Source organism: Rousettus aegyptiacus, unplaced genomic scaffold (genome assembly GCF_014176215.1).
Source record: "Rousettus aegyptiacus isolate mRouAeg1 unplaced genomic scaffold, mRouAeg1.p scaffold_m13_p_3, whole genome shotgun sequence".
NCBI classification, from domain to species: domain Eukaryota; kingdom Metazoa; phylum Chordata; class Mammalia; order Chiroptera; family Pteropodidae; genus Rousettus; species Rousettus aegyptiacus.
In genome coordinates this window covers 133,012,984-133,039,213 of record NW_023416306.1, presented here as the reverse complement: position 1 = coordinate 133,039,213, position 26,230 = coordinate 133,012,984, and the positions used below count along the sequence as shown (strand labels likewise).

General features: G+C 36.6%; 1 protein-coding gene and 1 non-coding gene across 2 annotated transcripts; one reads left to right on the top strand and one right to left on the bottom strand.

The window, feature by feature from the left end:
• Positions 1 to 7,109: 7,109 nt before the first annotated feature.
• On the bottom strand, positions 7,110 to 21,320 carry RAB11A (RAB11A, member RAS oncogene family). The gene is made up of 5 exons (XM_016141016.2): positions 21,140 to 21,320; positions 14,671 to 14,866; positions 14,247 to 14,440; positions 13,245 to 13,325; positions 7,110 to 9,004 (listed from the first exon to the last, which is right to left on the bottom strand). The coding sequence occupies exons 1-5, from the start codon at positions 21,177 to 21,179 to the stop codon at positions 8,865 to 8,867; spliced, it is 651 nt and encodes a 216-aa protein (XP_015996502.1). The 5' UTR covers positions 21,180 to 21,320; the 3' UTR covers positions 7,110 to 8,864.
• A 331-nt stretch (positions 21,321 to 21,651) lies between these two features.
• On the top strand, positions 21,652 to 21,723 carry TRNAQ-CUG. Its single transcript has one exon. It is a non-coding gene; the product is annotated as a tRNA-Gln (tRNA).
• The last annotated feature ends 4,507 nt before the right edge of the window (positions 21,724 to 26,230 follow it).

The window sequence follows — 26,230 nt, the reverse complement described above, 5'->3', positions numbered from 1 at the left end:
GAGGGATAAGCTTCTCTCTTGCAATGTGCTCTGCTGAATATTCTGACTCTGAAAGAAGACAATCCCTTGACTTGAAATAATGGTACAGACTGACTCCAGCTGCGTGTTAGTTATTACTTTCACCTGGAACTAAAGAAGAGCTTCCAAATGAGACTGGGGTAATTGTTCAAAAGGTCTGTTCACAAAGGCAAATCCTATCACCCATCCACCCCTAATCCCATATGCCCTGGATGATACAGTCTTTTAAAACATTTAGGATACAGCTACTTATCAACATGAACTAAATATAGCTAAATATATTTATTTATATATTTAATTATCTGAAACATAATGCTTAGAAAGCATGTAGAATAGGTTTTACAAACCTTCCTAAGAGGGAAATGGGGACTGGGGAGGGAGGAGGATTACTTTAAAACACCTGAAATGTATATGTACTTTTGGTTGCTGTAACCATCAACATCTGTTTGATTACCTAAGATAATTAATGCATAGACACAAACTGCTAATATTGTTCATCGAGTACCTGTACACATATGTCTGGTCCATCAAATTACAACAACCAAGATTACAGAGTTTTACTATATAGTCTAATGCTGACAACTTCAATTTTTTTAAAAATAAGACTTTAATAAATACAAATTACTTTTGCCTTTTCTGCCCCTGCTGGTAGTAGGAGGGGAAGAAAAGTTTCCAAAGTGCAGCAGCCTTTCAGTCTACAACAGCATTTCTAGGCCAGCTTTACCCAATCTTGCCAATTCGAAGTTCCAGAACACTGCAAGTCGGTCCTGGCCTTGTCATATCTCATTAGTGTACCTAATACCTGAGTCATTCCATGGGACAGAAGATTCTGAGATGCTGCTTTAAGCAAGCAAGCAGTCAGACTGTTAAGAATTAAGTGTCTCTAAAAACGGCCATTTGGCCTCCCAAATTTATTTGGCTGGCATTTCTTGACTTAGAATATTTGCTTTCAAGCATCTTTTTTTTTTTTTCATAAATCTTGAGCTTGATATAATATGGAACCTAAAAGTGTAGATAAAATTAGATAAAAGTCGACATAGCAAGTTTAAATTAATTAAAGTACATTATACTTTTTGATGGAACTAAATTGAAATGATGAAAGAATGGACTGTAATTGGCTGCTGTAACATGATGTAAAAACCTTATAGTAAACAGCACATAAGGATATGAAGTGCTTGTACCTCCTACATTAAAAACACCACCTACTGAGATAACCAAAACTGAATTGCAATGAGCTAATGCTCCAGATCCCACTATTCAGTTGTGTCTATGCCTTCCAATACTAATGAACACAGGTAAACTCAGGCTCACATGAGTCAAAGATGGAGCCAACTCCCGAGCCTGAAAGAGGACCTTCTCACAAGAATTAAAGACCAAAAGGGCAAACTGAGGAAACTACTGGCCACCTACACACCGCTCCATTCTGTTAACAGTCCAACCAGTAAAAATACTTGCAAAAAAGTGTATAGAAGAGGAACTAAATGACTACAAAGCTGGAATAGCTGCTACAGGAATGTGGGAGTTCTGAAGCCCTTGATACAAATTGGAAGTGTGCCATGGAACCCATTATTTTGAGCAATAAACAGCAAAAGCAAGAAAAAAAAATGAGTAAACCCCCTCATCCCCACTTCACTCAAGGCTTAAGCAAATGTTACTGTTAGGGAAAAAATATCTAATACTTACACGAATGCTGCATGTGTGCATGGGAGCAAGTGATCAGCAATAGCAAATTTACTTTCCAAAAAAAGCCTTATTAAAATATAAATACTAGAAAATTACTTTGTAGACCCAAGTAAATATTTCTCATACATATGGAGAAAGAAATAAAGATAAGAGACTTACCTCAGTACTTCAGGGCAGCAAGTGCTCAATTATCTTTGTGAACCAAGGATCAAGAATCATGGCGAAGTCACATCAGCAAGGAGAAACTTCATCTCACTCCCAGGTTTTATCTTCTCCCCTTACCCTGCATGTACAGAAATGGCTGCCTGGCGAACTGCAAACAAGCAGCATTACTCAAGTTTCAAGTTTCACCTCTTTTTTTCCGACTATCTTCTGGGCAAATTGAACAAGAGGTGGCATGGTAGAATTGCTAAAGCACTGGGTCAAGAGATCGAGTGTTGCTTGCCCTATCTGGGCTTTTTCGCCTCCATGTGTAAAAAAAAAAGGGGGGGGGAGCACAGAGGGGTGAGGGAACACTAACAACCTTTTAGCTCTAGCATTTTGATTTTTAAAGAAATGTATCACAAATCAAATCAGACAACACAGGAAAAGGGAAAGACAGAGGGTGTGATTAATCTCTGGTGACAACAGCTGTCTTCACATATCTAAGAGTTACTGGTAAACGACAATTCAATCTTACAGAGCAACTGTTAGGAACTTGTCTACACTGTTGCAAATACATAGGGTCAGGGTCAACCTAAACATGGGCATTGTGCAGTTTATTGGTAACTTGGAAAGATCTGCTCAATTATTTTACAGAAACTAGGTTTTCACTCCAAGTGATGTGCATATAATGCGAATGAATAAAGAAAATAATTATTGTACAGTACCATAAATGAGATTATAAAATGGCAATACTTTTTTAAACAATCCAGATTTGTAATATATTTATTCACTGTGCAGAAGGATCATACCTTGTACAAAATAAAATTAATTTCTCAAACTAATTTATAGGAGTGCCTACTATTGTGCTGCAAACCAAAAATGTATCTATAATTTACACCTTAGGTGTAAGGGTAGAACTATTCTATGTTTTGTGTGGTCACTTTAGACAGCCAGAGAAGTGAAACTTATCCCAACAGATGCTTAAAGTTAAAAAGTTCTATCAAATTTATAACAAGAGTATCTTCCTTTAAAGTAATGAATGGGAGCAACATATTCTTAATTCCATGTCCAAAAATTATTGAAAAAATCTCATTAACATCAGTATACTTAGAGAATTTTCCAGCTTTCACAAAGATTTGGAAAGACAACTATTACAGCTTGTGCTCAGCTCCAGAGACATAAAGGTAATTCTATGGAATGAAATAGAGGCAAGTATATGGGCCACCTACTATACATAAGTGCAATGAATAGTTTTCCACTAGTAGAAGTAGTCACCCAGTACGGCAGTAATCAAGCAGTACTCTGAGTGAGTCTGTTTTAGGACCTTTTACAATATAACCTTGTGACCTAACTAGTAAAGCAGCAGCAGAATTGTTATAAAATACAGATGCTAAAAAATATCTTATTGAATGCATTCAATGGTATAAGCTTGAAATTTCTCCTTCGTACTTTCAAAGGCTTGTACATAATCCTCATACTTAAGTCAAATTAAAACCTTTCAATTTGTCAGTTCTCAAAGTTTAGTGGATAATCAAAAGCTATTCCCATTTAATAAAATGGTTAAACAAGAATACATTTTTGCTAGTTAGAGATTATTAAGACTCATTCAGAAAAGATCCTCTACTAACAATCTCAAGAGCTGGAGCTTGACATGGTGAAAGATAAAACACAATTAAGAGTTTTATAAGGCTAAAAAGCATATTTACTGAGAATAGTGTAAGATGATAACTTACAAAGGCTCAGAATACTACCCAATATCACAAATGAAAACCAAAGGCTGCAGGTTGTGTACACAGTACTGAATACTCAAGAATGACACATTCTATTAGTCATTCATCTAACCAGGAGAAAGACAGAAGAGGCCCATTTAATCAGTACAGGGCAAAAGAGAAGAGAAATCTTTCTTAGAAAGAATGGATGGATACTTAAGGATTCATTATACTATTATTTATAATTTTGTATATTTCTTAGTTATAATTTTTAATGAAAAAAATTTTAATCCGTAGGGTAATTCTCAGACTATAGCTCCTCAGGCTAAACTTGAATAAACTCTAGAGTTTGATGGTTCTTCTTTATCACTATGACATGGGGTTGTAGGGGGACAGATAGTAGGAATACAAATGTGAACAAAGCACATTCCCTGTCCTTGTGGATCTTACAATGTGGCAATTTCAAAAGGACAGGAATAAATGGAGGGCCCTGGTAATTAGTTGGAGTGCTGATTATACAGTTTCTTCCATGACTTGCAGAGCTAGAAAGACTCTGAACAGTGGTCCAATCCAAACACACAGAAGGCATCAGGCTCTGGTCTATAGCTACAGCTGTCATTTTCCCCTCATTCTAGCTTCTGCCTCCTAAGACATTGTCCAGCTCAGCAGATGAACCTCCACAGAGTCTTGGGTAAGAGAAAACATGGGGGCCTGAGATCTTACAAAGTACTGTTATTTAGGTATCCACTTAAATACAAACCAAAACTGAGGATCCTGACATCCTCCTCCAGAACTGGTTTCATACCAAAGATAGCCTACAGAAAGTGTTGCTTCCTGGAGATTCCCAGACCGTCCTGTTTCAGGCATGACCTCTTACAATATTCTTAGGCCCATATGATGAAATGCTTTGGCATAGAGGCTAGTAAAATAGTCAGGAACATTAAAGTTAAGAAACCATATCACTTCCCTAGAGAGATGAGAAAATGGTATGCTGAGAGACTGGAAGTTTTCAATAAGGGAATGGGTGCTAAAAGCAGTAATTTATTCATTGGGATGGAGATAATAAGATCTGAGATTTTGTATGTTAGGCAAAGTTCCACTGATTCAAACACAGAAAAGGAATCTTGTTGGCTACTAATTTTTACTACCATCACTAGTACTGGTAACAGAGTAGTCACAGCTAATATACATGACATCTATGCCAGGACCTACCATTCTATGCTTAATAATTTTAAATAATGGAATTCAAATGTTCAGACTACTAATAGATTACTATACTAACAGCCAAATAATGCCATTAATACCATGTGTGCACACAGAAACCTAAATACTTAGATTTAATCATTGGTTCTGTTGGACAGCTAGCTCTGTGGATTGATCTACCTTCTTGCAGATTCCTATTATAATAAAAAAAATTAAACACAAAATGTTTTTAAAAGTTCTCTCCCAGACATGAATATATTTTAAAGTATATATTAAAAGCCAGCAGAATTTTAACAGTTAAGAGTCAAAACACAAGCAGTTCTCAATTTACAGTTGACATAGCAGCTCATCAAGTGCTCCTCTCCCCTTTGCGCACATATGGTACTTTGATGCATATTGTTGAAATTGACAGTCATTTTGCAAATGTTCTGAAAGTATTCATCTTATTTAATGGAGTTAACATGGAAATGAGGGTAACATTCTAATTAAGTTATAAGACCAAAAACATCTTGCAAAGTGTACACTTGATTTTTACTTATCTATTAAATTTAGAGTTGGACTGTATAATTTGGCTCTAGTACCTGAAGAGAGAGTTCATTCACAGAAATACTGAATTAGAGCTGGGATGAACCCAGAAATGATTTAATACAGTCCCAGGTCCCCTCATTAACTGGAAGAAGGTAAGGCTCAAATAAAATGACTACAAGAACTGTGACTAGAATCCAAATCAGTCCACTGCTCTATTGTACCTAACACTTTCTACCTTTTAACTCAGAGAGTTTGCATATTTTCTGATATATGCCTAGTATAAAGGACCTTTCACATATTTTTTCTCTATCTTCCAATTCAATTTTCAGAGAAATAGATATATCAATTAAAATTATCAGAATAACGGTCTCCCTTACATAAATTACATTGACCATACATTTTGTATTACTTTATTGTTACCACCAGTCTCCTACAGTTTGGGGAAACACAACCATTCTTTAAAACTTGACAATGACAACTCTAGTTTTTTTGGTACATTGTATAGGTGAATGTAACAGGTTACCTGTAAAATCCCAGAATACTTCTATGGCACCAGCACAGCCCCAACCAGGAGTACAAAAGTTAGTCCTCTTCCTTTTAGCACTAGTCTGGCTGTTATGCTAACCCATTAAATGATGTGGTGGAAGAAGATCCTTTCACCGTCTTTGTTCACTTTTTTTTTTTTCACACAAGGAATGGATGTCATGTACAGTCTTTATATAAAATTCATATTTTGTTTTGAAATTTTCTGCAAGCTTATGATGTTTGTGAAAAATCAAATAACCAATTTCCATTTTTCTCCTCTGTTTAAAAAAAAAAATAGCTCAATAAATTGATACCTAACAGGTTTTGGGATGAGTTTTTAAATATCCACCCAGTCTTTGAATTATTACACTTCTGGTGTTGGCCAAAATTGTCTCAGTAGGAGTTTCATCTCTTTAAGATAGATGGAAGAGATGATCACAATAGCTCCACCACTGAGAGCATTTGTATTTTGTAAATATAAGTCACTAAAAACAAAAATCAAGATATTCATTTTCACAATAATGCAATAAATATGACTAGCTTTGACAGGCAATACAAACTCTTAAGAAGTCTAACGTTTCTGCAGAACCCTGGAGAACTTAAAATACCTCTTGCATAAGTAACCAGCTAGCATCCCTTCTTAGAATTTAGTATACTCAATACAGTGGCTAAATTAGAAAACTTACCTCACAACTACTATTAGAGAAAAATCACATATAGCACTTGAGAACATTTACATACAAGTTTAAACCAAGTCAAAATGGCTGACTTTTCAGGAGAATAGGTTAAAAAAAAAAAAAAATTTAAAGTTAAACTAACTGAAAAAAGCATGGTCAAGCAGCAAAATACTTCTATAAACTGCCTTGAGCCTCAAGTTGTTGTATTTTAAAACTTGAAGTTTCTTACTTGAGACAGTTTGTCTCCTGAGATCCTATTCAGAATGAAGACACTTGTTGAAATGCAATCAAAGCCATTTTCTAGTAGCGCTTCCAGTTTCTTGAAATGCTCCCAAGATCTAACCATGCCCAAGGCAACATTAAGTCTATACTTTGTAAAAATTCACTTTATTCATTTTCAATTCACTACCTAATTTCTCCACTTAAATGATTTTGTAAAAAATACTTATTACCAATTTTCAGTAAAATAAGTAGTGATGAATGTTCTTCCTGGGGGTCTGGTGACACTTATATATGAAAGTACTAAGATTAATTATTTCCCTTATATTTTTGGTTAATACTTTTCCCAAGAAAAACATAATTGAGCTACATGTCTAAAATCAAAGCTGAATTCACACAATGGTGCCTCCAATTCAATGTTTACTCTGTAATGTAAGGACTTATATGCTCTCATTCAACAGAATCAAATAGTCTACAGCTGCATCCAAAGCATGCAAAGGGAAAATGTAATCTGACAACATAAAGAATAATCCCCCTATAACTGTTTATTAGAATGTGAATATATTCAAAATCAAAAACTAAAAATAAAAGTTGTTACAGAGCATGCATAAAATACAAAGTAGCAATTTACAAATAGATAATAGTTCTTCATACCAATACACTAAATAAAATGACTACAGAAGGAAACCAAAATGACCTACCACAGCAATGCCTTCAGTGCACCCCACACGTCATTAGCATTGCTATAGAAGATTAGCTTTAAAACATAGTAATCTATGCAAGCCAACACACATATATATTTGGGGGATATTCTACCATCCTGAATAGTATCACTTCAGTTGACATAACTTTCAGAATACTGCAGAGTAAGTGCTTAATATTATCCACAAGAAATTAAAACTAAATATTAGTAAGCACATTTCTGAATGAGAAAAACTAGTTGCTCCACTGATTTCAATAATGTAGTGGAAGAAAACTATTTCAGGTCTGTATAAAGGTCTAAATGCATTCTATTTAAACTCAGGATACTATTTCATCTATTTCGTTTTAAGTACTAAAAGAATACATGCCATTAAGTGGTACCACTTGAGCAGATATTAAACTCTCACTTTATTCTTTTGACATACTGAAACCAGATATTTAATTGGACTATATTCCATAATATACTGCAAAACTCAAAAATCGGCATCATTAAAATAAGTATCCATGTCTGCTGGTGTATATGGTGATAAAACTAGGTTGCATTTCATTTAGTGGGAGGTTTTAAGACAAAATTAACACTTCACAATTTGATACTAAGAGCATTAAACCAGTTATTGCCTGAGCAATAAAATGCCACATAATCTACTGCTGGGAAATTAGATAAATTAAATGACTTATCATTAACTTGCACTGCCTGATCATTGCCAGAGGCAACTCAGATGGAACTCCACCAGTCTCTCTAGTTCCCAGACCACTAGGCAGCACTGTTTAACATATGGCCACATAACCATACCACAACTGAAACCATAACAGTCTCTGTGTTTATTAATATAATTCTTGTCCAGAAAAAAGTACCCCTATCTCGAATCAATTTTGAGGCTTACAAAAATCAAAAAACAAAATTTACTGAACTACATAATTCTATTAAGGCATTTTAGATATTCACTTCTAGAATAAGGGAAGAAAACTTTCAAGCTCTCAAAATCCTGCTATTTATAGGGCAATTCTTAGATTTACGGACATAACTGCACTGACAAAAGAGTGTATGAATTGTGAGCTGCTCCTTACACACTACTCTGTGGCAAAATGATAGCTTATTTCTAAAGTCTTCTTAGTTTGATTTGATAAAGACCAAGAGGTCTGAGCTTCAAGTGATCAAGTTCTATTATGTCCTACAGTGACAGGCTCCATGATGAAAGTAAACAATAACTGAGGAATTCAAACATTCAGTTTATTAAACTAAGGCTAATGAAGCCATAGCATGAAAAAAAGCTGCAGTCATTTGGGACGAGTGGATAATTTTATAAAGCTAAAATCAAAAGACTTAAGACATGGAAAATTCATAATATGAGGAAGTAATAAAACACAAAAGTGACCACAAGAATTACAAATATATTTAAATCTCAGACCTGGGAAATGGACTATACACAGCCTTCTAGGGGAGAAGAAAAACACCTTATATGTTCTGACAGCATTGCACCTTTGGCTTGTTTTCAGTGGTTGGTGGAACATGAATAGGAACCACATTGTTGCTTGGAGACATGTCATTTTCACGTCTGTCTGACATCTGCTTCTGGGAAACAATGCGGTATATCTCTGGGGGGAAAAACAAACAGCAATACTCAGTGTGAATAGACCCATCAATAGTGACATAAAAAATACATAGAGGTAGGAGATATATTTGCAGGAAAAACTTCAAGTAACTGCATAGAGAATGCATAAATTTAAAGTTTTATTTTCAAACAGCAACTATCAGAGTTAACCCATATTTTAACAACTTTTCTTAGGGTAAAAAGAGAAACAAAGGTTTTCCATTTCATAGGGAAAGACTGACCAGTCAATTAAATAAATCTTGGTTTAAAGAGATATCGTTTATGGGCTTATATGTAAATTAAACGATGAGAGTATTTTCATTCTACCCTTCCCAAGAAAACCTACATACACTGACACTATTACCACAGAAAAATAAAAATAAATCTGCGCTATCAGACACATTAGGTATTTTTCTTGGCTGTGTAGGGAAATGCACAAACTTCATAAACATGCCAAAATCCCAAAGGACTCTTAGAAAAAGAGGGAAAGATAATGTTTATCAGTGCCTCTTGAACTAAAGCTAAACAGTAATTAAGTACTTATTCAAAACAAGCAGCATAAGATTTTATATGACACTTATCAAAAGTAATAGTTTTGGTCCTAGGACCAAAACTTGTGTCTACCTTACTCATTGCTGTATCTCCAGCATTTAGTAGAGGTTTGATAAATAACTAACTGCATAAATAAATGTTATTAAATTCCTCTATAGCTCGTATCTTCGACATATTTTATTTGGTCTTATATTGCACTGCCTAAGAGTAGTTTCCTCTGACTGGACTGTAAACTCCTTATGAACAGAGATTGTATCATATTTATCCTTGTTCTTCTGGTGCTATCTCCCTCCCCCACCCCTAAAAATAACTTCGAAAGTAAGAGAATACTAAAAATGTGGCAAATTGACATGATATGCCTCCTAGTATGATGTCCTATGAAAAATATAATGTATTCCTATGAATGACATCTATGTATTCCTACCAAAACTGTTTAAAATGAATTTATCATAAGGAAGCAACTAGATAAATTCAGATTAAGAAATACTCTATAACAGGCCAAGACACTTCAAAAAGTTATTTCATACAACACATTTAAAAGATGGGATAAATGTTCTAAACCTGTACTGTCCAATACAGTAGCGACAAATTTAAATTAACTAAATAGAACAAAATCCAATTCCTCAGTCCACTAGCAATATTTCAAGTACTCAATAACAACCTGTGGCCAGTGGCTACTCTATTTGATATCGTACATATAAAACAATTCCATCAATGCAATGTGTGATTCTTGACTAGATCCGAGATTTAAAATGCAAAAACCAAATCTATAAAGGGCATTATTAGTATACATGGGGCAATTTGAATATGAACTGCACATTATACAACACAGTGTAAACATAAATTTTTTAGATGATATATGTATTATGTAGGAGAATGCCTTGTTCTTAGGAGAGAAAATACTCAAGTATTTAGTAGTAAAGTGCCACAATGTCTACGATTAATTTTCTAAAAATTGAGCAAAGTGGGAAAAAAGTCACATGTGGAAATAAACCAAATGTGACAAGTCGATTCCAGATGAAGGGTATTTCAATGTATTATTTCTGTAATATTTGAAAGATTTTTAAATATAAAGTTATGGGATAAAGAGAAAGTGGAATTATTTTTTCAAAATGCTCCAAGACATATCAGCCAACTGCAATATGATCAGCATTTGAATTTTAATTTAAACTGTAAAAAAAATTTGACATAGGAAATTTTAAGTTTGTATAATAAATGATAATAAGAAATTACTGCCAATTATTAAGTGTTTTTGTTGTTATGGGATTAAGTCTTAATCTTCTAGATATACATCATGAAGTGTTTACAGTGAAATGCTGTAATACCTGAGGTTTATTTCAAAATAATGGGGGAGGGAGTAAATGGAAGAAAGACAGGCCATGAACTGATGGATAGCTACATGGGAGTTCATGACACTATCCTACTTTTAGTATGTTGAAAATTTTCCATAACAAAAGAGAAAAAGAAATGTACTAATTGAATTAATACATTTTCTCCAAATTAAAAACTAATTTCTCTAAAGCTGAACAAGCTGTGCTAGTCCACTGAATACGTAAACTAACAAAAACAGTGATAGTGTACCTTTTCTTACGTCATTTTTTTGGGGGGGAAAGGGTGCTAAAATTTCTGTTTGAGAAGGCTGATAGTGGTTCAAAGCTGAAGAACTATCAAGAGGAAAAAAAAGATTACAATAAAGGTTATTAACTAGAATTTTTAAAAAAACGAACAAAAGATACGGAGTCTTACATTATTTTCATTGAAAAGATATGAGACTGGATTGTGTCAAGGGTAAAGAGAAAGACAGTCATTCAGTTAGGCTAGTGGGTAAGGAATAAAAATAATCATTGACTTACTGTGAAACTACGCCATTCATTCTTTATTCTTTGTTTTCTCTCTAATCCCAAACTGAATGGCTCTTCTTTTTCAAGTGCAAATGATTAAATGTGACCCCCTACAAATTTTAACGTCTCTACAAGTTGGTTTGAACATTAAGTTAGAAGCAAAACAAAAAATATTTTGCAGGTTCTTACATGAAAAGCAAATACTGATAGAGAGGAAAAGGCAGATAGATCTCAAAGAACATAGAAAGTTAAATAATTAAATTTAGAGATCTCATTACAAAGCAAGAAATTTGAGCAGTGTTGTATAACTGCCTACAAGTACTACATTCTGTTTTGGAGAAATGGATTATTGCTATACTTGCTCCAGTCACAAAAAGATGTCTGCTAATGAAAATGGTAACAAAACAATTTAAAAAAAGCAAAGTGTTGGGCAGAAAATTAGAAGAAAATCTTTCTTTCAGGTAGAATGGGCACTAAGAGGTTGTACAACTAACTTACTTAATGTCTCCTGTGGCTAGATGTGTCACTTAAAAAAAACTTTGATAAGAAAATAGAAAGCAGATACCTTTCTAGCTGGTATCTGACTGAAGGTTATTTAAGTTGGGGAAAGGAAACATGACTAGCAACTTGCTAAACCAGATGCAAATATTTTCATCTCTCAAGGGCATGTTCTCCTTGAAAACCAAATATGTATGATATACCAATTCCTGTGCAGCTCCTTTTCAAGATGTCCAAAGAATAGGTAAGGTTAAAAAGAAAAGGAATTCTGCTTTATTATTATTGTATCAGAATCTCTTATAGATCTAAATATAAAGTAAAACATTAACATAAGACAACTATAACTATAACCAGTAAAGTAAAGTAAAAAAGACATAGGCCTATTTCTACTCTAATGGAACTATGGGTCAAGTTGCAAAGTAAATTCGAAGTAAGTTAAATGCAACCGTTCCAAATTGGGGAACAAAAAGAGCTAAAATTCTTCAGTGCCTCCAAAAATTGTGAAAATAGCAGAGGCCTGAGTTATTCCACTATAGCCTAGGTCAGAATTTTTTAGTTCTTCTTCAAACCTATTCATTGCTCACCATGTAAGTTTCTCAAAGGTCAAAAAATGCACCAATTTTATATACTGACAAGTATTTAAAAGTGCAAAGCTACAACACCTTGCTTCTTCTGTAACACATCATGAGAGAATTTTACTTTTTATATTTTCATTTAAATTTTTAAGAATATATTTTCCCCTAGCAGATTCTATAACACATCAGAACCAAGAATGCCTTTTCTTTACTGAATTTCAGTAGGGTACTTATATCTTTCCATAGCGAGGATTGCAATCTTTAGCTTAGAAAGTACATCCAAGCATTACTTTGTGCTTATGACCACGAATTATGAAATACATGGATTGCAATATCAGAAGTGAATAAATATTTTTCAAAGTATTTTTCCCACTATTAATGAGATGACTTAGGATGATTAAACAAGAGCTGTAACTAATTTTGTACTCTAACCCAGGGGCCCCCCGACCCGGTACCAGTCCATGGTCTGTTAGAGGTTAAGTGGCAGGCACACAAGCGAAGCTTCATCTATATTTGCAGCCGCTCCCCAGCACCAGCATCACCACCTCAGCTCCATCTCGAATCATCAGACATTAGATTCTCATAGGAGCACTGGCCCCTGGTGCCAAAAAGGTTGGGGACTATTGCTCTAAAAAGCTCTTGCTATAGTAGCTCTCAAATGATAGTCATTCTCAGATACACAGAGATACATAGTTTGGTTTCCTGATTCATTTGTTTAAATTACCTTCCTAAAACTTCCAATTCCCATTGGAATAATCTGAAAACATATAAGTCTTACCTGTCAGAATTGTCTGAAAAGCAGCTTCTACATTTGTAGAATCTAGAGCAGATGTCTCAATGAATGACAAACCATTCTTTTCTGTGAGGAGACATAAAAACTTCAGTTTTGTCAAATATTAATACAAGGAATATGATATACTCAATCCTTTAAAAAGAAAACACTTTTCTAAAACCTAAAGCCTCCCCAACTTCTTGAGCAATAAGGGTACATACCATTCTACCTACACTTTAGATTAAAAATAACTGGGAAATTTATATTGGCTTCTTCATTAAAATTATTACATCTAAATACTACCACCAGAATGAATAGCACTACTCAAAACGTAGTACACTTATCGACTACCCAGTTACTTCCACTCCTTACTGTCCTTCTTCCCATCAGCCGCATAGCTACGGTATGAATATGGATGGGTATAAGTAATCCACTTAGTATTCTATAACTATGTTATTTGAAATACAGCTTCTTGCCTGAAAAACTAAAAAACTGTTATAGAAAACGGCACAATCACTAGTGGAGAGTCACAACTTTCACTAAAAACAGGTTTTTAAAAACAGGTTCTGATTAGATGAATTTATTTGTTAAGAAGAGGGGCAAGAGATAGGCTACATGTCTATTGGTCCTTGACACTCCCTGGTCTACTACTTTTCAGATGTACATAAGATCAGCCTTGGTAAAACACAGAGACATAATGGAAAAAGAGACAGGAAGCACAGAATAAGGGTAGATTTCATCTACTCTATCGAGGGAAAGAAAAAATGGTCTTTATATTTAATTTTTGGCAGCAAAAACTCAAAATGGTACAGTGTTTTTTAATGACTCAAAGTTAAGTGAAAGAGCCACAAAATCGTAACACAGTTTCAAAACAATCCTTGCTGAACATTCGTTTGTGTTTACCTTTCTAAAACTGCTGTAATCAATTATCCTCACTGGGTTATCAAAACTGTAAGATATAACAGTAAGAAAGATTCACTATAATATCATAGAATTCATATCACTAACCTGCAAAAGCTCTTGCTTCATCTGTAGGAACTGCCCTGAGATGACGTAAATCACTCTTATTGCCCACAAGCATGATAACAATGTTACTATCAGCATGATCTCTCAGTTCTTTCAGCCATCGCTCTACATTTTCATATGTGAGATGTTTAGCAATGTCATAAACCAATAAGGCACCTACAGCTCCACGGTAGTATCTGAAAACATAAACATGTATTAAACTATCAGAAAACAACCACAAAGTGAAAGGGAACACCAGGAAGAACTAAATATATGGATTATATATATTTTTAAAACACATACATTTCAAAATCCTAATACTGAAATTCTTAAAAGAAAAAAAACCAGTACCTTTTCCATTACCAAACTTCAGCTAATTCACTTGATGGCAGCCTATTTAACAGAGCTTAAAAACTATGCAACTTACGCTGATGTTATAGCTCGGTATCGCTCTTGCCCTGCCGTGTCCCATATCTGTGCCTTTATTGTTTTCCCATCAACCTGGATGCTTCTTGTTGCAAACTCTACTCCAATGGTGCTCTTGCTTTCGAGATTAAACTCATTTCGAGTAAATCGAGACAGGAGGTTACTCTTTCCAACACCAGAATCTCCAATAAGGACAACTGGAAAGATAAAGAACTTTATGTCAGATGAATGAGGCAAACACATTCAGAATATCAGCATGCTTTCTAGCAAAAACAACAGGGCACCTGATTTTTAAAAAGGGATGAAGTGGAACAGTTCTCGACCTATTACCAATTGATAAAACCCTTTTATTCTTTTTAACCTTTTTCTACCAGCATAATGACTTCTACACATCATCTGCTTAGCACATAGTATCCTATTTTACACATGCAATTTTAATCATAGGTCTACTAGGCACTGATGACAGGCTAATGGATTAATTAGCCATCAATGCTATACCAAGCTTACTACCTTGGAAGGTAGTAATTGGCAAGATAAATCTTAACCCAAATGAACAATTTATGATATTAAAATGTATCAGACATGAAAGCAACAAAGGATGTTAGTGGGTAGTGGAAAGGGAAAGAATACTATGTTCTACTGAGTTTTATCAAAGACTGGGTGTGACCTCAGGACTCACATCTAGGCAAAATGAAATACATTTAACATACAAGGAATCAGGATTATAAACTTTGCCACCCAGATCACAGAAACTACAATGACCCTTTAATAGGCAGGAAACAAGAGATCCCTTCAAAAACAAACACCCCACTAAGTTTAATAGGGTCCCTAAGGAGTTGTTCAGTAGATCTGACTTACTCTGAGTCAAGGCCAAAGCAAGGCAGGCATGCACTTTCACTTAGGATTTCATAAATTTTTTTAAAAACAGGTTCTGATTAGATGAATTTATTTGTTAAGATTACTGTTAGGAGGTAGTTTATTTACTAACTAAATACACAGAAATATTTTTTCACTGAAGGCAGTTCTATACTTCAGAATTTCAAAAACAATGGGGAAACAGGCAGTTATGTTAAAGCATTTCTACCTAAATTTAAAGAACAAAATGAATCCATATATTTATAAAATCTTAGCTTGATAACATTTTTTCCTTTGTTATTTTATAACATTTCAGAAAATATTATACTTATCTCTATTATTGACTACTAATGCTTCCTCTTACTTTTTACTAATTGATTTAGACACCAGTACTAGAAAATCAAACATGCAAGAATAATACCAAGGAATAAGACCATATCTTACTAAAGAGATTGGAATTTGGTGCTGGAGGTGAAGAGGGGGATAAATACCAAAGTTCAATGCCTTCTGGTCAGAGGGCAAAGAGACTCTATTATGCATTCCTCCTTGCCACAAGAGTGATATAAGCTGGCCTCTGGACAGTCTTGTAGGGAGTATATTATCTTTCTCACTTCTTCTATCAGCTGATTCAGTAAGAAATCCAGGCAGCAGTGATTCCATGCAATGCAAGTAGTAGTTATTTGTAGCTGTATAGTCAATTAGTGGGGTCAACCACATTGTGGCAAACACAGATATTATAATAAGTACTTTAATTTGGATACCAGGGAAGATGTTAAGCTTATGAAAGTTAATATACAAAAACAATGTACTTCTAATTTTATAGGAAGGTTGGCTGATATGTTAGTTTCCAAGGTCCACCACTCTGGACGTGAGGTTAAATTGCAGTTTCAGTAATAAAAGTCTACCCTATTAAGAGGATATACTCACTACTGTCTCTTAGTAAAAAAGGCTGGATGTTCTGCTAAGGAACTTCTGAATCATTTCTGGCCCCACACTAGCACTGAGGTATAAAAGCCTCACTTGAAGTAGGAATAGGAAAGAAAAGAAAAACCAAAAAGTTGAAAGTTTCTACTTTATAGGCACTCAGGTATCAATCAGTAATTCAGGAACCAGCCACTTAGTTTAAAGACAGAAAGCAAGACGTCTAGAATGACAACGCCTTTGGTAAATAAAATAAAATAAAAAACTCAAAGAACATCTCTCTCCCATAAAAACTCCAGCACTTTCAAATTTTTGGTTTCTTCCCTTTTAACCACCTCTTTAAATGATTATATTCATCTTCTCCCCATCTTCAAATCTTTATGTCATCATAAAGTAAGTTAGCAAGGTCATTTTCTCCTCCTAAATGTAACCATTTTAACATTATAAAAAATGGTACATTTATGTGAAAATAATTCAAGACTCATTAATGCTTTACACAGTATAAATTATTTCAACTAGACAGGAATGAGAATGCCAAATTAACTAGCAACCTGTTAAAGAATTATATCTTAAATGACAACAGAAGATACCGATTCTTTAAGAATAGTGCTGCTAAGATGACACAATAAGGAAAGCTACTTCTATTCAGTTACCAAATGAGAAACCAAACCAAGAAGTAAACATTTAAAGCTCACTAAAAAAATAATTTAGGATAGATTAAATTACCTAAGCAACAGAAGAGAATTTACTGGCTAAAATTTTAAAAAACAAACCAAAAAACCAAAAGTTCATGGACTCAAACTTAATTTCTAATAACAGTTTCTCTCATTAAGATGGCAATATTTAATTTTTTTTTAATGTGACAAAACTATATGATCACATCCCATAGTTCGAGACAGGAACTTGCAGTGATGTTCCTATTTTCCGTAACTAGTCAGCTTAGGTTGAAAGTGCTTTAAACATTTTATAATTACAGCCATCTATATAATGTGTGTATATACATTACATACACATAAATAATAGCATCTATACATGAACTAGTTAAAGCAATTCTAAAATAATCTGATATTTATTGCCACTTGGTTTAACCTCATTTGATGAATTTTAAGTATCATCTCAATACCTAATACAAAATTTAGTTCACTACACATCCAATATTAGGCTACTAAATGCTATTAAAATTAAAATATACATACTAAGTATCCATTATTTAAAATTTCCACCTCTTCTTCAACCACATGTAGTTTTATACATTCTCTAGCAAACTAATATACCAGACTGAAAATTAATTCAACAAATCAATCATAGCACATCAAACCTATAAGTTATTACCTAAAGGAATAACTGAGAATTGTTTTTTAATAAACAAATTTGGAGATATTTCTCTCTTTCAACTATATTCATAGTCCAACCTCACCAAGAGTCTTTAAAATAAAATATTCAATAAGGCTGAAGTCTAGACATGTTTTTCCAGCCTCAGCAGAATTTAAGTTGCTCAACCAAAAGTTGTGAAAGAAAAACTACCAAGATGCAAGACAGCAAAGTTCCTATGATCATTTCCATTTGACGATCAACTGATGGCTAATTACTACTGACCTGTTCAGTAAGATTAAAAAAAAAAAAAATGGTGCAGATGATGTATCCAGATATTTTCAGAAAATATGATTTTGATTGATGTCTACCACAATATTTGTAAATAGGAACTATGACTGATGCTTATTTCATTTATGTGTCCTACAGAGCCTTAACCACTTTGTGGAATTAGTGTTTAAAATAAAAAATCATTTTTAAAAATAAAATGAATCTTTTCCTCCCAAAGTCTCAATGTTCAGCTGAACGAAAGGTTAAATGCTAAGAACAAATACATAATTTAGAATAACTGTCCTGCCATCCCCACTTTACATTCCCATTTGGACCACTCCATCCTATATGAATCAAAATGTCCCTTCATTTTCAACTGGTTAGAGTTACAAACTAACTTCTGATTCCCTCAACTGTTACGTTTTCTAGGTAAGCCTTCTTCCAAGTAGAGAGCTGCAGCTCATCTTGGTGAATAAATTTCTGTAGAATAAAGCCATTATAAATTGAAATTACCATTGCTTCATTTTAAACTATAATAACTGTACAAATAAAAAAATTGGCTAAATAATCAGTACTGAAGTAAAAACAAAAAGTGACTCATATCCTGTAAGAGATTTTAAAAAGTGGAAATCCTTCTCAGCAGAATTTTTTAAACAGCCCACCTTAAACAGCAAAATGTTCAACAAAATGAAACCATAACCCATGGAAATATACAACACTTTATAAGTTCCTAGGCTTTGATTTCTTTACTAATACTTAAATGCTCTTATAAAGATTTATGGTTAAAAAACTTACAAGAACCACAGTAACTTCTTTCACATTACCATTTACTGAGTACTCACAGAAGCTAAAATTTTACAACCAGTCTAATTTAATTCTCACAACAGTCCAGAGAGGAATATATTATTTCCCTTTCATAAATGAGGGAACTAAGGCTCAATAAAGTTAACTTTATCAAGGTCACGAAGCAAATTTAAGACCTGAGTCAGAATTTGAATCCAGGCTTCAGTGAGTCCAAAGTTCCATGCTCTCAATCCTTGTTAATAGGATGGTCTAATTCCAAAATTAAAATTCCTTAAGCCAATCAAGGATAATACTCTTTGTGAAAGAATAAATGGCTTCTATAACCAATATCTAAGTTCCAAACAAAACAGGAGAAATACTGATAGTCTATCTTGTTTTGAATTAATTATTTCAAAGGTAGCTAGCTGCCCACTGCTACTATACCTCTTTAAAAAAAAAAAAAAAATCTCCTTTTAATGGCTAACCCCAGTCTCGAGTCTCACTTAGGTAATTTCACCAGACCTCAGATAACTTCAGCTAACAGTATGTAAACTAATTCCCGTTTTCATGTTGTATTTGTAAAATGCATTAAGTACCCTCTTCTCTGTAAATGACTTTTCACTATGGGGGTGGGGGTGATACTGAAGCTACTCATCCAATATAATAGAACATTTTTGCCCAGCAGTGTAAGTGGTGATAAAGCTATATCATCAACTAGTATGTCAAGATTTGCAAAGTACTGATAAAGCAAAGAAATATTAACAGCTTCATTTAGTCATTCTTAGCACCCAATGGCAAAGTCAGAAACTGCCATGCTTAACACTCTTTAAACTCCACCCTCCACTGTAAAGCTTTAATAGCGTTTCTTCCTCCCTGGTAATGATCTTTGTTCAGCATCCCACTAATGACTGCCCTCCTAATTCAGGAGCAAAGAAAAAGCATCAGAGTGAGAGTGCATTCACTGGAGGAGGAAAAAAAAAAAAAGCATTTACTGTACTCTTTTCTCATTGCAAACTGTACCCTTTATTGGTCAGTTAAAACACACACACACACACACACACACACACACACTACTAGGATTCTTTCTGGACCACCTAATAATCAGTTCTTTCCATCCACTCCCCACCCTCCAATTTGTTTGGACCAAGGGCATTACAAGTTTCCCTGTCTTATAATAAACATTTAATTTGACCAAAAAGCACACGACCTCCCCACGCAATCCCCCACCTTTTGGGAAAGGTATGTAGCCAACTAGGACCTTTCCCTTCCTGTTCTAAAAACACCGAAAGGTTGAATCCTCCCAGTGCAGCAGCAGGAAGCAACCAGTTCATATGATAAAGCGAGCTAGTATTTGTACAGCACACAACCTTTCCTGCTCAGGAACTGGGCCTTCAGGTCTGGCAAGGATAACAGCCACCACCCATCCGCAACCCCTTCTCGCCAGCACTCAAGAGTTATCCCGGGCTGGTAGCCGCTGGGTAGGGAGGGTAGGGAAAAAAAGGCTAGGTGGGAGACCACATAACTCTGCCCGGTCACTGCGACAAGTACGTGCGTGGGTGACGGACAATCACTCTTGCCCTACCCTCCCCCCACCCTTGGGGTCGCACAGGAGACGTGGGAGAGCTCCAAACTATTTGGGGAAGGAAGGTAGAGAAAGAGCTACCAATCCCGGGGGCAGTGAGAAAAGATTAGTGACTGCGAGAACTGTGGGGCGGGCAGGGGGCGATGGCTCGCTCAGATTTTAACGAGGGCCTAGCCCGTCGATGGAAGATGACCAGGAGAGCTGTCCATCCGAGCAGAGAGAGGGGCTGTGAGGAGACGCAGAGTATCAACTAGCCAGAGGGGAAAGGGAGGCAGATAAAAATTTTTTAAAAGACCTGTAGTGGGAGTCTGCGCTGAAGGCAAGGTGAGGAACGAAGGGAAGGGCGGGTCAAAGCGGTTCAGGAAGGGGAGCAAGCCGGACAGGATGTATATACTGAGGGGGAGGGGGCGCCAAATCCGAAAAATAGATGGTGGGAGGGGCGACCCCTTTGAAGGGGCCCCAGGACCCGAGAAAGACGATGATTTGGAAGAAGGCAACCCGCCGTGGGAAGGGCACCGGTGAGGGGCTCTGATGCTAGCGAAGGCCTCTGTGGAGGTGTGTGGCGAGGACCCCCTGTCTGGGGGAGGAAAAGGGGCTGAGCTTGGAGACCGCAGGACAAACCGCACAGAGAGGGAAGGGCTGAGCGAGGCCGATTTCAGTACAAGGGTAGCCCCCACGCGGGTCCCCCGGGAGCGTCCCGGGCCCGCGAACCAGACTCGGTGGAGAGTGGGAGAGCCCATGACCTCACCTTTGAAGAGGTAGTCGTACTCGTCGTCGCGGGTGCCCATTGCGCGGCCAAGGAGCGAAGGGGCGGGAGCAGTAGTGGTATCGGTGGGACCAGGGGGCGTCGCTGCAGGGGTAACCCGAGCGCAGAGCTTCAGCTGCCGGACCGGGCGAAGAACCCCTCCCTGTCGTACGCCACTTCCGGCGAGCTCCAGGCCCGTAGGGGAAGTACTTCCGGGAGGCGGAGCCCCGACTCTGTGCCCAGGAAGCGGGGGTCGGGAGACCACTGCGTAGGTCTTCAAATTCTTACCTTCCCTAGTAGGCCCGGAAGAGAAACTGAGCCTTTGGACTCTCAACTGATCACACCCCTGGTGGCCACCCACCACATTCTTAGCGGCCTCGCCCTCGTTCCTTGCGCTGTCCTGCCAGAACCGGGACTGTGGGGAGCGCGTCAACCACGCTTTTGAGATTTAGCTTTGTGGATGGGGCGGGGTTCTCTAATAACTAGAGAGCTGAAGGCGGCCCTATACGTGTGGTGGTTCCATGGTGTAATGGTTAGCACTCTGGACTCTGAATCCAGCGATCCGAGTTCAAATCTCGGTGGAACCTACACTGTTTGCTTTTCCTCTGATCAGGTTTTTAAATTTATTTGTTTATTAAGTGATTGCTACACAGCTGCAGTATATATCACCTATTATCGCCTTGAACTAAGTAGGGAAAGAACTTCAAAAAATTTGGCCTTCGCCTACCAAGACCTCAGATTTTCCTCGTTGATTCTGTACTTTCTGTCACCTGAGTGATTCCTAAGGGGTCTTTTCTTTTCTTTTTTAACCTGGGCCCTCTGCCTCAAACCTAATTGAAAAGCTTCGATGAAACTTGATTCTTTTTGCTAGAATTTTCAAATTCCAACCTGAATTCTGGCAAGGGCAGGCGCTTTTCACTCCATTTCTCGGAAATCTCTCTATCTCATTTCATTCAGAGAATTTCTGTCACCCTCCTCAAGATTCATCAAGAACTTCCTGAACCCCAATGTCAATCTCTAAGGCTAAATTATTTTTATAATTAATTTCATTTAACAAGCAGAGCTAAGGATGACGATTTCTATTTTAGTGGAAATGTGATAGAGAGGAGTGATTTGCTGAAGATCATGCAGCAGGGACCCCCCCTCTCCCGCCCCTCTGTATTTGAAGAGAGTTTTGTTATTCCAAAAAGCTTTTCCTATTTATTGCCACACCCTCTATCACCTATATGCAAACCCTCAATTTAGACTTTTGAAACAAGGGTGACTTTAACAAGCAAAATGATGGCTCCCAAGATGTCCACTTTCCAATCCCTAGGAACGGTGACTGTTGGATTACGTGACAAAGGGAAATTAAGGTGCAAATCAACTGATTTTAAAATACTGAGATTATGCTGCTTATCCAGGTGGGTCTAATGTTGTCACATGGATCCTTAAAAGTGGAAACAGGAGGCAGAGGAGGTCAGATGTGGTGTGAGAGGACCTAGTAAAAAATAATTTAAACAGCCAAATTGGGAGTCCAAGCTACCATCCCAAAAAAACTACCTCGAATATCTTATTCCTCAACCTTTTGATTTTTAAAAACTAGACAAAATAACCTCTAGACTGGGCCTAAAGAAGCATTGTATTCCAAACGACTGTTTGCAAAACTAACAGAAAAGCAGACACTATGATCACTGGATTGAAAGTAAAGCTCCTCTTTAGAATTAGTATCACTTTGCCAGCTTATCTGCACCTAAAGAAAGGTCTACCTTCTATTCATGTAATTATTCCCCTCTCCTTTCTCATAAATATTCCTTGCCTTCACTTCCTAATCAGAACACTATTTGGGATTCTTTTTGAATCAGTGTTTTTGAATAGCTATTCTTTTGGATCTCAAAGGCTTATTGCCTCTCACCTTGGCCTTTTATTTATAGGTGAACAAGCTTTAAGAAAGAAAGAAAGACAGAAAGACAGACAGACAGAAAGGAAGAAAGAAAGAAAGAAAGAAAGAAAGAAAGAAAGAAAGAAAGAAAGAAAGAAAGAAAGAAAACGAGAGAGGTGGTAATCTGAAGTCCAAATCACAACGTTCCCTCTCAGGCGACTCGCTCTTCCTCCCGCCCTCGCCCCCCCCCTCCTGTTTTTCCTCCTTCCTTCCCCTTCCTCTCTCTCTCTCTCCCTCCCTCCCGCTCCTCCCTCCCTCCCTCCCTCCCTCCCTCCCTCCCCCTCCCCCGCCCCCCTCCCTCCTCCCCTCCCCCCCTCCGCCCCTCCAGAGCTCACCGAAAAGGAAGAGAGAAGGGGGAAAAAGAAATGTCAGTAAACTAAAACTTGACTAACCTAATTGCAGTTTCAACATCTACCAGGACTAGAATTTTAAACCAATCAGTCTGGAATTTCCTGATCAATAATGTGAAGTAATCTGCATGATGTAAATAAAAGCCCTGCCATTTTCTGTCCCCAAAAGAATGTGACCTGGCCTAAAAGTAATTCATTCTTTTCCTTTGGTAATAATATCCCCTGTCATACCTTTCTTCCTATAAAAGTTTTCCATTTTGTACAACCTCTTGGAGCTCCTTTCTGGCTGCTAGATGAAGTGCTGCCTGACTCATGAATTGCTTAATAAATCCAATTAGATCTTCAAATTTACTTCGTTGATTTTTGTTCTTTAACAGCCTTGACTAGCTCCTGTGGTTTGAAGATGGAGGAAGGGAGCCAGGAACCTAGGAATGCAGAGGCTTCCAGAAGATGGAAAGGGCAAGGAATTGGACTTTTCCTTAAGGCCCCCAGAAGAAACACCGCCCTTGATTTTAGTTCCTATCACCAAGTTCGTAGTAATTTGTTACAGCAGCAACAGAAAAAAACTAATACAGTACCATTTTCAGTGCTTTCTGTGACATTGTAAAGCAATGGAAGATTTATCTAGGGTCTAGATACTGCCTTGTGCAGGGGTGAGCATTATCCACAATGAGGGAGAAGCACAACATTATTCAAACAGCTAAATATAATTTGTACTGCAGACTATTTATAAGACACAGTCCTGGCACTAGTCAGGTAGGTACACAAGATGGGCCCTAGAAAAGGGGAATATCAATAACTATATAGTTTTGAGTAACTAACGAGAGTTCTGGTGATAAGTGCCACAGTGCAGAGACTGAGATAATTAGGAAGAACTCCATGAAGAAGGAGGAGCTAGCATTAACCCCTGAAGGAAGAAGCAGGGAAGGGAACTCATTTGGGGAAGTGAAGGAAATTAGATAAGAACATGTTGACAAGGCCATTAATGTCAGAAGAATAATTATAAACTTTTTCCTTTAAGTCATTTCTCAATGTGTATTCTGAGGTCAGTAGTGTTCCTTAAAAGGATTGCATGGTCAAATAAATTGAGAACTACACACTATCTCTCCCCATCCCCTTAGAAGTTCCTTAGTCCACTGGCATTTTAAAGACTAGCTATGCCGCTCTGAAGACGTTTTTTTAACTGTGTTGAACACAGCATTTACCAGATTCACTAGACCACAGAACTCTTTTCCCATGAAACCCTTGCTAGTACCCCTCTGAAAACTGGGGGAACCATCAAATATTTGTGGACAGAGGGTTGATTGAAGTAACCCTGGTCTTAGGAAAAATAAGCTAGCTGTGGACTGTAGGAAATGGGTAAAGAAAGGCTGGAAGTGTAAATATTAGTTAGAAAGCTATTAGAATTAACCAGACACAAACTAATAGAGAAGTAAGAAAAAAACAAAAGTTGTTGTGGAAAAACATGGCGAGTGGATTCCATAGAGAAGAGAATTAGGATTTTTACTTTCTTGAGTTTTTGAGAAGAAAGGTAGTAATTGCTTAATGTATCTTTTTCAATCTCTCAAGAAATATAGGAATTTAATGTAAATGACTTAAGTAATACAGAAATATAGAGTAAATCCTTAAAGTCTTCTTCTACCTCAATTCCTACTTCAACCCCAGAGATAAAATTACTGCATTTTCTTTTACTACACAGTCACATGCCACATAACAATATTTTGGGGTCAATGACAGACCACATTTATGATGGTGATTCATAAGATACTGTACAGCCTTCACATATACTAGGCTATACCACCTAGGTTTATATAAATGCACTCTATAAGGTTTGCACGACAATGAAATTGCCTTATGATGCATTTCTCAAAATGTATCACTGTCATTAAGCGACACATAACTGTTTATAAAATCAGGTATGCATACTGTCCCTTATCTTGAAAAATCTTTTCATATCAGCCCATACAGACGTATCTCAAGGTAAGAAACAACCAAACCTATAGAGAATTTTAATGAGTTTATTTGAGCTGAACTAAAGGTATGCACAACAATGAAATTGCCTAATGATGCATTTCTCCAAATGTATCACTGTCATTAAGGGAAGCATGACTGTTTATAAAATCAGGTATGTGTACTGTTCCTCATCTTGAAAAATCTTTCCATATCAGCCCATACAGACTTATCTCAAGGTAAGAAACAGACAATTGCCAGGAAGCAAAATCTCAAGGAATTGAGAAAATACTCCAGAAAATGGATGTTTTGCAGCTTATTTTTTTACATTAGAATCAAAGGAGGAGAAAGAAGGAGGGTTACATGAAATCCATTAGGGAGGTGGGAGAAAGCTAGGCGGGGAAATCTCTGGGATTGGATAAAAAGTAAAATGGAGAGACATAAACTTCTTTTACATTGGTGGATATAGGAAAGTTAATTAACATTGACTTCATATAGAGATGGTATGCAGGGGACAAGATACCCATGAGGGGTTTTGTGGTCTCACTCTCTGGTGCAGCGGGTTGTGCCCTGAGCGGTCTGGAAAAGGATTACTCTGATATTCCAAGGGTTATCTTACATGCAAAAAGACAATAGCCTCACTTAAGGTAATGATTAATCTTTGTCAAGATAGTTTCAGGCACATGATGTGACTACCTGCCATGACTTGCTTTTAGTTAGGAAGTTTTATGTTCAGACCATCCTACGTGGTTACTTTTGGTCTCTGCATTTGTAGAGCCCAACATGCTGGACCCTCCGAGCTTTTCACGTTCAGTATGTGGCCCCTTTTTTATCGACACTTATTTTCTGCATAGTTTTCTTTTGCAAGGATGT